The 14,842-nt window shown below is 41.4% G+C and overlaps 1 protein-coding gene and 1 long non-coding RNA gene across 5 annotated transcripts in view; one reads left to right on the top strand and one right to left on the bottom strand.

Moving 5' to 3' along the window:
- LOC144755477 (cytochrome P450 2G1-like) overlaps positions 1-14,842 on the bottom strand; it is a 359,316-nt gene that overhangs the window by 56,874 nt on the left and 287,600 nt on the right. For all 4 annotated transcript variants that reach the window (XM_078644451.1, XM_078644450.1, XM_078644449.1 and 1 more), the window contains one exon: positions 5,171-5,358. In XM_078644451.1, coding sequence (XP_078500577.1) covers positions 5,171-5,358 — 188 coding nt within the window. The remainder of the gene's footprint in view (positions 1-5,170; positions 5,359-14,842) is intronic.
- The window catches only part of LOC144755478 (uncharacterized), a 79,058-nt gene continuing 77,169 nt past the window's right edge, over positions 12,954-14,842 (top strand). Inside the window, exon 1 of the long non-coding RNA XR_013594898.1 lies at positions 12,954-13,792. This is a non-coding gene — a long non-coding RNA (uncharacterized LOC144755478). The remainder of the gene's footprint in view (positions 13,793-14,842) is intronic.

Below are 14,842 nucleotides of genomic sequence, written 5' to 3' on the forward strand. Positions count from 1 at the left end.
TCAGAGGATTAAGCACAGGCATATTTATTGAATTATTGGTTCACCCAAAAAGGATTGTGATTATTATTTGAGGTAGATTCTAACAAAGGGCATCCCGCCACTCTTTATGAGGCTAATTGGAGAGTCAGACAACCCCAAAGCTAATCATTTGGCAGCTACCAGGGTGAAGAAGCCATTATAATGTACGAGGATTAATGGAAAGTGTTATAGGTCTTTGCAGAATTTTTATTGCACCTTCAAAGTTTGCGAAATTCCTAAATTGTGTTTCATGCAAAATTCCCACAAGTTCTAGTGCTATTTTAAATGGAATGGACTGGGTAGACAATGTTTTGCTCAAAACAAGCTCCTTCTAGTAAATCCTAATAGGTTTTCCAGAAAGTATGTGCTCGCTTAAAAAAGTTATGCAAAATATTTGAAAAACCACTGCTGGAAATTTGGTTACGCTTTGAGGGAAGAGCCCAACTCAAGCAGCTGTCTTGGATGAATAAACAATGTCCAACTGCCAACTACACCCAGGCATGTGACCAAGAAACAGTCTACAGGCACCAATTGGTTAGGGCAGGAACATGGCAACTTTCTAAAAGTGGCATTTTCAAAATTGTTACATAAAATCTGACTTTACCATTAAAGAATTTCTCAGATACCTAAAATAAAAGGTTTACCTGTTCCCAACCAAACATTAGCAGTTAAATGTAATAAGTTTACCCAATGTTATCCTATGTGAGAGGTAGGCCTCACAGTAGTGAAAAACAAACGTCCGAGTTTTTTATTACCAGTAAACTTTAAAGTACATGTCCAATGTTTCATATACACTTCACCCTGCCTTCTAAACTTTGTAGGACCTACCTGAGGGTAGACTTTTATGTATAAAAAAGGGAGGGTTAGGCCGGACGTGACATTTATCATGACAGGTTGAAATGGCAGTTTAAAACTGGACACACAGGTTACAATGGGAGGCCTGGGATATGTTTAAAGGGCTACTAAAGTGGATGGCAAAATAAATGCTGCAGACCCACTAGTAGCATTTAACATATAGGTCCTGAGTACATGTAATACCACTTTACTAGGGACTTACAATTAAATTACATAAGCCAATGTGACCATGTTTACAGGAAAGAGCACAAGCATGTTACCACTGGTTAGCATTTGTGAAGTGTGTAGACTCTTAAAGCTAGCACACATAGGGGTTGATTCCGATTCGGGAAAAAACTCTCCGAATAGCCGTTCGGAGCGTTTTTCCCGTACGAATCGTACCCTGCAACGTCCCGTGTATGTACGTCGAAGTACGATTCGTACCAGGTGCCGGACTCCGTACGAATCGTACAGAGACCGTACGACTTGAATCCCCATACGAGTCTCCGTCGGAACCCGCTGAGATCTGTACGGCTCGCGGCTGGTTTATATGACCCAGCAAGTACGATACGTGTCTGGTGCGCACGTACAAACCTTTGTTTAAGGGATCGCAGGGGTACGCACCGTACCCCATGTATGCTGGGTGTACGGGGCGTATCCCTGCGATCATGGGGGGTACGCACCGTACCCCATGTAAGCTGGGTGTATGGGGCATACCACTGCAATCATGGGGGGTACGCACCGTACGGTGTGTTTGTGATTGTGCGCTTTTCTATACGAAGTGGTATGGAGAGGGCTCCGGAAACGTTTCGTACGGACGTTTTTTTTACCGGATCGGAATCGACCCCATAATGTCAGCAAAAACAGGAGGCTGGAAGGTAAAAAAGTTGAGGGACAACGAAGCCATGGATGTCAGTTTCAAATAATACATTTTGTACTAAAGAGTACATTTGGGTACTTTCTCACAATGTTCTTAAAACTTCACCACGACTGGGCAATTTTATCGATCCAACAAGCGAACATGGTGGGAAAATTAATAAAAGAACTCCAATCCTTACACATAGGATGAAGGAACTGCCACGTGGCCTCTTGGAGAAGCAGAAAAGATGTCTGTCATACAAAGGATTCACAATCTAAATTAAGGCTGAAGGTCTGTGGAAAGAGAAGAGCTTCTTTGCACTCCTGGACTGGTGGTCACTCTTAGCCTGGTGGTAGGGGTGGAGTACAGCAAGACCATGGCAGTAGTTCTCTAACTGTAGCATTTACACAATGACATTAAGAAACAGAGAAGATGAAAAGCTAGGTATTCAGCTTGACCTTTCTCGTGAATATAAGGATTCTAACCTATTCCCACCCTTTGCACTGTAGGCTCTCCCAGCCGCACCTGGGGATTATTGTGACCACCACAATGTGGACATCTTAGAATGTTTCTGCAAGTCCTATTCACCTATTGGAAAACATATTTACCAACAGCCCAGGGATTAGTCATGTGGGTTTCCACTGCAGCCAAGAAAACCACTCCCAAATGTGTAAGGGGATGTAAGGAGACCATAAAGAAAGTCAGTTTCATTGAAATAAACCAGTGGACAGTGTATTTCACCTGAGAAGGCATTTAACTCTTTTGTGGCTTTGTTTAAACAACTCTAAATGTAGGTAAATTAGATGAAAATACCAAGAATCCCTCATGTGAGGGGACAGGGTCATTGTTCATTATTCTTTGGTTGACCACACAGCAGGAAGGCATTGACTTGGTTGGGTGCCATGCACCATATAAATAACTGCTTGGAGTCAGCGTGATAAAGAACCTTTATCCTAGTTGTATTGCCTTCTCTATTTAACATAATTGTCCCATGGACAGAGGATTCATTGAAAGTTCTATAGGAGTGCTCTTGGACCTTTTGTCCTTGATCAAATTGCTTATTGGTCCATGAACAGGTGTATTCCCTGGATGTTTGATGTCGGAGAGACGTGCTGTAGCGCAAAACTCCTTTCAGTGCTATGAAGTTCTTTCACCCTCCCCTGCATTTATTTTTTTGGTCTGAATTGAATTCTCTCCGCAAAATAGGCTCAATTATCTTACTGATTGACTAACTGCAAATAATATAGCACACATTACCTCATGGAGTCTCAAGACTAGGAGCCCACTTTCCTGTCAAGAGGTCTCTGTCTGTCACCACTGTTGAGCACTCATTGTCCCTCTTGCATTGTGTTGTTTGTCTTGTAGAAAACAGAAAGCCATGGTTAAGAGAGTTTGGGTACAATATCTATTCATTTGCTTGATTACTAATATTCTTCACTTGCCTTGTGGAAATCCTTCAAAGAGGCATACTGTACTGGTAAAATCACTACTTATCCAATGACTTCACCAAGCTGGCATCAAAGGTCTCACACTTTGCTATATTTGCTCCTACCCGACAACCTGCACCCAGTTGGTCAGCCAGACCCCCTTCAACTTAGATGCCATCAACCTCATCTGCGGAATCCCACAAGGCTTTTCACTCGGGCCCACCCTCTGCTCAACGCCTACATAGCCCCCTCAGCAGTACCTGCCGCACCCACAAAATCAATCTTATCTTATGCTGACAATACCCAGCTCACATTCTCCCTCTCTGACAAGACCCAAAAACTCAGACCAATTTCTGTATGATCAAAGTTGCCAGATGGATTAAAACTAACTGCCTCAAACTCAACGCAGACAAGATGGAAGTAGTAATGTTTGGCAAAGACAGCTGGCTGTGGTTTTCCACCTGGTGACCTGCCAACTTGGATCCACACCCCTCTGGACAACCCACAAAAAGAACCTCAGAGTAGTAAATCAACAACCAACTCTCAATGGCAGGCCAAGTGAATGCAATCTCCATTGCCTACCTCCAGACTCCTAAGATGCTCAAGAAGATTTCCAGATAACTCCCCGCCACGACATGCAGAATTGTCACCGTAGCCCTCATCGCTAGCAAACAGGACTACGGCAATGTACTCTATGGTGAAATCAACACTTTACTGACCATTAACCTTCAGACCATAGACAACTCAGAGGCCAGGATCAGCCTGAACCTCTCACCTAGTACTCACATCAACCCGCATCTCAAAGAGCTCCATTGGGTCCCAATCCAGTAACATGAACTCTTCAATCTTCTCACAAACACATTGAAAGCCTTCCACAACATTGGCACCTTGTACCCTTACAAACGCATACATTTCCACAAACCTACTAGTCACATCCCCTGAATGAAAAGATCCGGTTGTTATTCTATATCACTCTTAAAACCTGGAATGACCTGCCCCAGCAAATAACAGCTTCCTACTCAGCTCTTGAATTCCATAAGAAACTGAGATCAAGGCTCATTGCCTAAGTTGTCCAATTCAACGCTTTTAAGGGAAAGGATAGCATCCCAGGTGAGTTGTGTGCTATACAAATACTCATAACATAACATACTTTAGATTTCCATCAGCCCCCACTACCAGTATCTCAAAGGAGGATTAATTGCAGCTTCATCCAACCAGTAATTGTGGTTTTTCTGAATTTTGAAGGGGCCAGTTAGTATCAGTTTAGGTCGACATTTGCCAGAGATGAGACCCTAATAGTTGTTATATTCCACAAAGTCAAGAACTTCCCTAGGATTCTATGGATGGTCCACTGCAGCAGTCTGCCTTGGAGGAAGAGGAAGAGGAAGAGGAAGCGGTGCTACATATTATGTGGAGTGGAGCAGTGACCTGATCAGTAAGACAATGAGAAAGGTCCAGCAAACTGAAGTTTGAGTTCTGGACATCTTGAACAATCATTTAGTCACAAGGCCCTCATGTCCAGGTTGTAGCCACAAGCTGTGATAACAAAGTTGAGGATGAGCAAAGAACATTTCAGGATTATGGACATGTAATTGTTCTGAGCTGCCATTACCTTCCTTCACTTTATGTGGCCGCATGCCTGCCACTTTCCAGCCATGATACGATGCAGGGAATATTTCTCTTTATCCAATGTATTATCCTGTTTTACCCAGAAAACGTTCCTACTGTGAATACCTACTACCAAACTCCCAGTAGCCCTTTGCATTTTACACTGATAATCAAGTGAACTGGGCAAGTGTTACCCAAATTTTCAGCTTTAGAAACTATACATATTGTAGGTGGTGTTTTTTTTTTGCTTTACTTGGATTTTGAATCAGTGTACTTGATCCTTAGCATCCTGTGTTCATATGCAATGAGTTGTTCAGCCTTGCACCCAAAGCCACTTATGAACTAGGACAGAGGGCAGATAGCTCATAGACTGGATACATTGTAGCATTCAATTTAAAACGTATGCAAATTGTAAAAACATTACTTTGGGCAGAGTGAATCCTCTAAAGTTGGTGTCGCGCATCACCATGTGTGGAACTCCTAGTGGAACAATGTCACTGTATCGCTGGATCTCATGGATCACTGCATCTGTGTATGGCATCTTGTTCCTGTCCTCCATGGAGGGTATACGGAGCCGGCCAATCACGTTATCAATCTCCGTAATGACCTTCTCTGCAATTAAAAATATGAAACAAGCAAAAAGGGTTTCTCATTTTTTTCCTTTCAGTGTTGCTTACAATTTACAATGTTTTGACAATACTGAAATCTCAATTTGTTACATCAACCAAGCGTTATTTGATTTCTTTTTAGATAATCATAAAAGCACACATTAATACTCATCATCATAATCACAAAACAAGATATTAAAAAGCACATCATGTGTACATTATATACAGATAAAATTAGATTAAATTATATTCTTGGTTACCAGTTTATATTAGAATGAATTTTCTACATATTAGTATGCCTTTTAAAAATTATCGTAGATACCGGTGCACAGTCAAATTATCGATTCCAAATTATCGGCCAACATTAATATCGAGTTAAAAATATCGAAGGTGAAGAATATCGAGGTTAAGAATATCGTTGGACAGAATATCGACCCTAAGGTAAGTAATATCGATTTTTTTTATATCGATGTAAGTAATATCGAAGTTAGCAATATTGATATTTGTTTGTTGTTATGTATTTTATTATGTATTTTATATGTATGTGTTATATGTTTTTTGTTAAGTTTTTTATTTGTTTTAAATTATATGCGTACTATTTTTTATATATTAAAAATTTTATATTTAATTTAATGTTATGTTTTAGTACTGTGGGTTTATAGGGGAATAGGATGGGAAGTAATTTAATTATAGTAAATTAATTATAAATTTTTAGTAATTGTAAATTAATTTTAAATCATTTTTGCGTTAAAGTTCTCTAGCAGGTTGTGGGTTTATAGGGGAATTGGGTGGGAAGTAATTTAATTGTAATTAAGTAATTATTTATTTTGAATTGATATTGATAATTATTTTATGTATAATTAAATATTAATTAGTAATTAATTGGTAATTCATTTTTTAAATTGGTAATTCATTTTTGTTATTGGTAATTACATTTTTTAATTAGCAACAAACATTTTTTATTGGTAATTAAGGTTTGTAATTGGTAATTACATTTTTTATTGGTAATTAAATATTTTAATTGGTAATTAATCTTTTTTAAATTGGTAATTGATATTTTTCATTTTTAATTACTTTTTATTAATTGGAAATTCATTTTATTAATTAGTAAATAATTTTTCATTAAAAAATGTCATTTACCATTTCTTTATTGTTAATCAATTTTTAATTATTAATATGTTTTTTGTTTTGAAAAATATTTTAGTGTTCAATATTTATTATTTGGTAATTTACATTTCTTAAATAATATTTATTAGTATTTATTGTTAATTTATTTTTAATTATTTATTCAATTGTAATTATGTTTTAGTAATTAATAATGGGTATTTGCAAATGATGTAGAGTTATTTAAAAATTACATTTTTAATTATTTTATTTACAACAATTATTTATAAGTATGTTATACATAACTTCTACGCTATCCAATGCTTTCCCTACTGTTGCACTCTCTGGAGTTCGAATAGTATTTCTTACCCCTACGCTATCCAACGCTTTCCCTACTGTTGCACTCTCTGGAGTTGGAATAGTAATTGTTACCCCTACGCTATCCAATGTTTTCCCTACTGTTGTACTCTCTGGAGTGGGAATAGTAATTTGTACCCCTACGCTATCAACGCTTTCTCTACTGTTGCACTCTCTGGAGTTGGAATAGTCATTTTTACCTCTACGCTATCCAACGTTTTCCCTACTGTTGCACTCTCTGGAGTGGGAATAGTAATTTTTACCCCTACGCTATCCACCGATTTCCCTACTGTTGCACTCTTTGGAGGTGGAATAGTAATTTTTACCCCTACGCTATCCAACGCTTTCTCTACTGTTGCACTCTATGGAGTTGGAATAGTAATTTTTACCTATACGCTATCCAACGTTTTCCCTACTGTTGCACTCTCTGGTGTGGGAATATTAATTTTTACCCCTACGCTATTAACGCTTTCCCTACTGTTGCACTCTCTGGAGTTGGAATAGTAATTTTTACCCCTACGCCATTAACGCTTTCCCTACTGTTGCACTCTCTGGAGTTGGAATAGTAATTTTTACCCCTACGCTATCCAATGTTTTCCCTACTGTTGCACTCACTGGAGTGGGAATAGTAATTTTTACCCCTATGCTATCCAATGTTTTTCCTACTGTTGCACTGTTTGGAGTTGGAATAGTAATTTTTACCCACCCGCTATCCAACACTTGCCCTTCTGTTGCACTCTCTGGTGTGGGAATAGTAATTTTTACGCCTACGCTAGCCAATGTTTTCCCTACTATTGCACTGTTTGGATTTGGAATAGTAATTTTTACCCCTACGCTATCCAACGTTTTCTCTACTGTTGCACTTTCTGGAGTTGGAATAGTAATTTTTACCCCTACACTATCCAACGTTTTCCCTACTGTTGCACTGTTTGGAGTGGGAATAGTAATTTTTACCCATACGCTATCCAACGCTTTCCCTACTGTTGCACTCTCTGGAGTTGGAATAGTAATTTGTACCCCTACACTATCCAATGTTTTTCCTACTGTTGCACTCTCTGGAGTTGGAATAGTAATTTTTCCCCCTACGCTATCCAATGTTTTCCCTACTGTTATACAACGGTTTCTCTACTATGTGCTTTCTGGAGTGGGAATGGTAATTTTAAATTCTATGCTATCCAACATTTTTATTAATGTATTTTTTTTACTTATGGATTTTGAATAGTATTTTTATTTATTTAGTTATTTAATTTTTTTGTATACATATAGATAACGTAGTATATAATTAATTTTAAAAGTATTAAAGGTATATTTAATTTCTTTAATTTATTAAACATAATTCTTTCCTTTTTATTTATGTTTATGTTTTATGTTTGTAAATGTATTTGTAATTAATACTTTTTTTTATTAATGTATAAATTATTAAAATAAATATTACAACGTATTGTTAAGTGTGTATATATTATATATTTTCTTTATATGTTTAATTAATGTATTATTATTATATATGTATTATTTATTAATTTTAAACATTATTAGATATTTTTTAACTATGTTTATTTTATTTATTAGTGTTATTTACTTTATTTTACATTTATATTTTTACAGAAAAAAACGGTATTTTTAACATCTATATTTTTTTATCGATATTTTTGTACTTATCATGTTGTAGATAGGATGTCGATATTCTTGCCTTCGATATTTCTGAATCGATATTCAGTGATTCGTAGATACCGTGTAAAGAATTTGTTTTATAAATATAAATATAATATTATAAATATGGGCGGCATTGCCTAAAATCAGTAGGACCCATCTTCTTCTTTGCACAGAATACAATTTACAAAATAAAACAACATGTAAGGTGGACTGTTCCGAAATATCATCACAGGGGCATTTTTCCATAACTTTAGACCAGTCATTAATTTCTGGAAAACCTAATAATCTGTGGAGGATTCCCACTCTGAATCTGGTCCACAGAAATCTGTCATAACCACCCTGAACAATTTTCAAATAAGGCTGCAAACTATAGGTTGTTAAAATAGACTGGTTTGCCATTACTGTGGGCTCCACAATTTCTGTGGCTAGTCTGAGCTCATCTAGTAACGTCAGGCATTTTTCCTTAAGGACTTTTCTTGTTACATCAGTCGATGTATTAAACTTGTAATAAAATTCAGGATGACCAAGATCATGCATACATTTATCAACATACTTTAGCCATGGTATTTTGGATACCTGTTCAAGTTTAAAACAGGTTTTTAAAATGTCCCGATTAACAGTGGTCTTTGATGATGTCCAGATCCAATGCCAGAGCAAAATAGGCTCTATTATTAAGAGATCTGATATGTAAGGGACACCTAGTTCAGCATTGCATACATATGATGAAGTACTGGTTGGGACTGCTAATACAAATCTTAAAAAAGCATTTTTGACTACATGTAATACATGCGACTCCGCAAAACCCCAGACACCTGAGCTATATATGGCTGTGGAAACACACATAGCCTGATAAATATGAAGTAACGCTGCTGCCGGACGTCTGCCCAATTTTTTGCAAAATTAACCAAGGCTGCAGTGGCTTTCATAAACATTAGTTTCCTCACTTGTATTGCCTGTGTCCAGGTTCCCTTTTGCTCAAGTAAAATTCCTAGATACGAGAAGCTGTTTGTAAACTCAGCCTTTTTCTTGTCGTTAAAATGTCCCTACATTTAGAGCTGCGAGCCCCACATCTCATGACAAAGGTCTTTGATGTGTTGACTCTAAGTCCAAGATTGTGCATGAATGATGAGAAACTAGTTACTGTCCTTTGGAGGCCAATCTGAGTATGTGACATCAGGACGGCATTGTCCGCATACAGTAGAGCCGGTATGGGCTGTCTTTTAATTTGAGGGAGATCTTGGCACTGGTTCATCAGCGCTAGACCTAATCCTTAATAAATAAAGTAAATAGGAATGGGGTCAATCAATCAATCAATCAATCAAAGCATTTATATAGCGCACTACTCACCCGGAGGGTCTCAAGGCGCTGGGGGGAGGGGGTCCGCTACTGCTCGAACAGCCAGGTCTTGAGCTGCTTCCTGAAGGCGAGGTGGTCTTGGGTCAGGCGGAGGTGGGTCGGAAGGGAGTTCCAAGTCTTGGCGGCCAGGTAGGATAAGGACCTTCCTCCTGTGGTTGCTCTTCGGATGCGGGGGACGGCGGCGAGGGCGTGGTTGGTCGATCGAAGCTGGCGTTTGGGAGCGTAGAAGTTGAGGCGGCTGTTGAGGTATCCTGGGCCTTGGTTGTGTAGGGCTTTGTGTGCGTGGGTGAGGAGCCGGAAGGGAATTTTCTTGTTGACCGGGAGCCAGTGCAGGTCTCTCAGGTGTCCGGAGATGTGGCTGCGGCGGGGGATGTCCAGGATGAGTCCTGCTGAGGTGTTCTGGATCCGCTGGAGTCTCTCCTGGAGTTTGGCGGTGGTTCCGGCGTAGAGGGAGTTGCCGTAGTCCAGACGGCTGGTGACGAGGGCCTGGGTGACCGTCTTCCTGGTCTCGGTGGGGATCCATCGGAAGATCTTACGTAGCATGCGCAGGATGTTGAAGCACGACGAGGAGACGGCGTTGACTTGTCTGGTCATGGAGAGGGAGGAGTCCAGGATGAAGCCCAGGTTGCGTGCGTGGTCTGTGGGTTTGGGTGCGCTGCCCAGGGCGGGGGGCCACCAGGAGTCGTCCCAGGCGGAGGGTGAAGATCCCAGGATGAGGACTTCCATCTTGTCCGAGTTCAGTTTCAGGCGACTGTTCATCATCCACTTGGCAACGTCTGTCATCCCTTCGTGTAGGTTGGCTCTGGCGGTGGCGGGGTCGTTGGTGAGGGAGAGGATCAGCTGGGTGTCGTCGGCATAGGAGATGATGTTGAGGTTGTGCTGGCGTGCGATGGCTGCGAGGGGGCTCATGTAGACGTTGAAGAGTGTTGGGCTGAGCGAGGAGCCTTGAGGAACGCCGCAGATGACTTCGGTGGCCTCCGATCTGAACGGGGGGAGGCGGACTCTCTGTGTCCTTCCGGCGAGGAAGGAGATGATCCACTCCAGTGCCTTCTCCTGGATTCCAACGTTGCTGAGGCGCTGTACTAGGGTACGGTCCTTGGCTTACCCCAGTCTGCATCTTAAACGGATGTATGACATCACAACGCATGCTTTCACAACGCATGCCTTTACAACGCGGTTTTCACAACGCATGCCTTTACAACGCATAGTGCTTTGGGGCGCTGGATAGTGAATTGTTTAATTTACTATTCCAACTCCAGTCCACGTAGATAGTAGGGAAGGTGTTGGATAGTAGATTAAACCTATTCCCTATCCTAGAGCGCCCCCCAGCGCAATGCGTTGTAATGGTTTGTGTTGTAAAAGTTGCGTCGTAATGGCACTGCGTAGTAAAAGTTGCGTTGTAAAGGTTGCCTCCCATCTTAAACGGAGCAGTGCACTCCCCCAACACCATATCACACCCTCGCCTTCGCGTCATTGTATAGTTGCCTCAAAAACTGTAATATGGGAAGTTCCACACTTAAGTCTTCCAGAATCTTCCATAACCTATCGTGGATTACACAATCAAAAGCTGCTGCAAGGTCTACAAATACTAGGAACAGCCTGTCCTGCTTTGCCAGTGTATATTTTCCTATGATAATATTCAAATTTAAACTCTGCTCAATAGTACCTAGACCTTCGCGGAAACTGAACTGTAGTTCTGAAATTATCTTGTTATCTTTGGCCCAGTCCTATAATCTTAGAAGTAGGACAAACCCTATAAATTTAACCAGGTAATCCAACAAAGAAATGGGACAGTAACAACCCGGATCATGATGATCACCTTTTTTTTAAATTGGAACCAGAGTTGATTCTGACAAGCTTTCTATGAATTGAGAAGAGCAGCTAGCTATTATTACCTGGGTTAAAAGAGGGCCCCATCCCAGAAGATTGGACTTATATAAACCTATGGGGATTCCATCGGGCCGAGGAGCTTTCCCCCCCTGCTAGCTGGAGATTCATGGGACTAATGTGCAAAGGCGCTGCATTTTCCTGTAGTTGATTGGTTCCCATATATTATTTGCGCATGGGGCATCTGTACATATTAGAAAACATGCTATATTATCATATATGTATAACTATATAATGGCAGTTTTTCTGCAACGGGTACCAAAATATATCAAAGAGTCACCGAGAGTGAAACTTCCTGTCTATTATGTAAATTAGAACCCAAAGGTTAAAACTCCCTTCTTTTGACAGTTATCCATGTACAATTTCAAGATTAGTATGGGTTGTGTCTTAAAGTTATGTGTTTCAGTTTTGTGATGCTAAGATTGGGTCATGTGGTTGTTTGTCACATAGTGGTGATGTCCAGCGCTGGACTTCTGTGGGTGTATGCATTTGTGTTTGAAGGATGAATATTCACCCAGCCAAGAGATGGTTTGGAGACAAGCAGGAGTGAGGAGCCACTGTGAAAGTGTGGAATAAAAGTGTTGGATTTCCAACTCACCTTGTCTACATCTTCTTAATAGTATGGTCTCTTGACCACCCAAGACAACAGTGCAGGGGTATAAGAGTCATGCATGTGAAAATAAAGTAACCCGATAATTCTGGAAAAAACATTTTGTCTGCTGAAATATGATTACAAGTTTGCCAGTATTTTCTAGCATAAAGCCACCTGCTGAAAGAGGGTGTATGTATGCCAATAAAGGGTCCAAAATTCAAAATTGTCAGAGCACTGCAGTAATGCCGATTTCCCATTCTATTCCCCGTTGCAGCAGCAAAACACAAAATGTTCTGGCATTGTTGTGATAATACTGGCCAGTACAAACTTTACTGAGTGTAGTATTACTGTATTATTTTTACCAGGACACTTTTATTGGGTCCAATATCTTATGGATTTTCTAAATGTGATCTGCCTGGAAACTCTCTGCAATATGTGTTACATATCCGATACATTCAATGTAATTTGCAACAGTGATAGAGCACTTATTTTTCTGTATTTGCTTTTTGCTGGAAAGTGGATTATTAGTAGTGATAAACAGTGACTTACCACTAGTTATAAGGCCACAAAGACAATAAAAGGGTCAGTCAAGGTCTCAATAAATTATTCCTTTTTTTTTTTTTTTTTTTCTCAGGCAAGATGGCCGCCGACAGACCGTAGGAGGTAGCAGCTCCCAACATACTCTCCCATGGTGATGTGCTGATGTGCTGATCCCCGGCTTAAGTAAACTTGAGACGCTGTAGGACCCTCTCCTTAGAGCATATGTAAGAGTATGCCGCATGCTGAAAATTGAATGCAGGAGAAGATACAGCCGAGCCGTGTAGAGTGATGCTTAAGGATTACATCACCTGGCTTTCTCAGGCGGAGTGGGTCCCAGCTCGTGTGTACAGCCATAACAAGGAAGACCCGAGTGCTCTCTGGCGGATAGCCGGGCTGGTGATTGTGGAGACACTCCGACGCTTCTATACGGGTTTGGACACTATCAAGCGGGTCATGGCCCCGAAAGTACAAAGGGCGATTAAAGACACGACCGGGAGAGAAGATGAAGATTTGCTAGCGAGTGACTCAGATATCCCGGCGGCAAATCTGAGAGTAAAGGGCCGACACAGAGCGCAAGCACGAAGGGAGGCTGCCAGACTGCGAGAAGAGGAGAGGCTATCTGCAACTGACAGAAGAAAACAGGTCAGAGAAGCCGAGAAAAGCAAGAAGGAGTTACCTGGGAAAAAGCCCCTCAAGAGCATGGATGTCGGCTCTGACCCTTCGAGGGAAGCCAGCCTGCGGCAGCCTACGCTGTTTGAGTCATTCCCAGTGGCCAGATAAGAGAAGACGCCTGCGCCTGCGGATGTTACCGGGCCAACCGAGGTTACAGAGCAGCTGAGCTCGCTGACTATTGTAGGGAATGCCGTGCGTCAGGAGGTTGAGACTGACGTCATTGACCTAAGTGAGACACAGCCCGGGGCAACAGACGTGATACAGCTGAATCACGGAGGTGAGTGCCCGGCGCAACCAGATGCCGAGAATGATGGCAACGGTCTACGGGGCGAGGTAGTAGGAGAAGCAGCAGCTCTGATGCAGCGGACTCGGGAGGGAGGGAGTGAGAATATGATGGACGCTTCCGATCTCGAGAGCGCTCTAATTAGTAAGATACAGCTCAGAGACACAGTTGTTGAGCAGCTGGCCGATCCGAATCAGATAAGTATCGGGTCTGGCAGTATGGGGGGGGAAGCCGTCTCACAGGGGGATACTGCAGCGGATGTTTCAGAGGCTATGTCTCTCTTCCAAGTGCCAGTTTCTGAGAAAAGTGTGCAGCAAGTCCAGACAGGCAAGGCACAAGAGGGGATTAACCAATTGAGTGATGGTATCTTGATGGTCCAGCAAGCACAGCAATCCCTGGGCGATAATGAAGCACCGGGGGTTGCCCCATCAAGCACGGAGTTAGCAGACAAATCTAGTAAAGCTAAAGGTGGTAGTATGGAGAACACTGGTGAGGCGGCGGCCTATAAAAGACCAGACAATGTCCAAATGATCGATATGGGAGAGGCTAATGAGAGAGTTGATAGTAGGAAAAACTACTATTTGCCTCCATCAGCCGCTGGCTCGCCTAGTGATGACTGCTTTTTTACCGGAAATGATGAAGACAAAGTGGATAATGAGGATAATGAAGAAGAGGATGACGATTCAGACTTAAGTGATGATTTGTCTACTAAGTCAAATGGTCTCTCACCATCTACGGAGAGCTGCTCGGAGGAGTCAGAGATGGATACTTCAGAGCTAGAGATAGAGCACAACACCGCACTGAAACGAAACCCAGTATCCAAATCGAGTAGAGTCAAAGGAAGGTCTCGCAGGAGAGCCAAGAAACTTGGGAGCACAATGCAAATAGGGGTAGCTAAGAAATTGGACTGGGATTATGCAGCTACTTCGCAGTTGTACCAGGAGGGTGCAGTTGGTGGCCCCCAACAAGCAAGCCAGGTCCAGGCACAGACTCAGGCTCAGACAGGAGGTTATGCAGCTAGCTTTGATCTTCTGTTCTCAACCC

Source organism: Lissotriton helveticus, chromosome 5_1 (genome assembly GCF_964261635.1).
Source record: "Lissotriton helveticus chromosome 5_1, aLisHel1.1, whole genome shotgun sequence".
Classification (NCBI taxonomy): domain Eukaryota; kingdom Metazoa; phylum Chordata; class Amphibia; order Caudata; family Salamandridae; genus Lissotriton; species Lissotriton helveticus.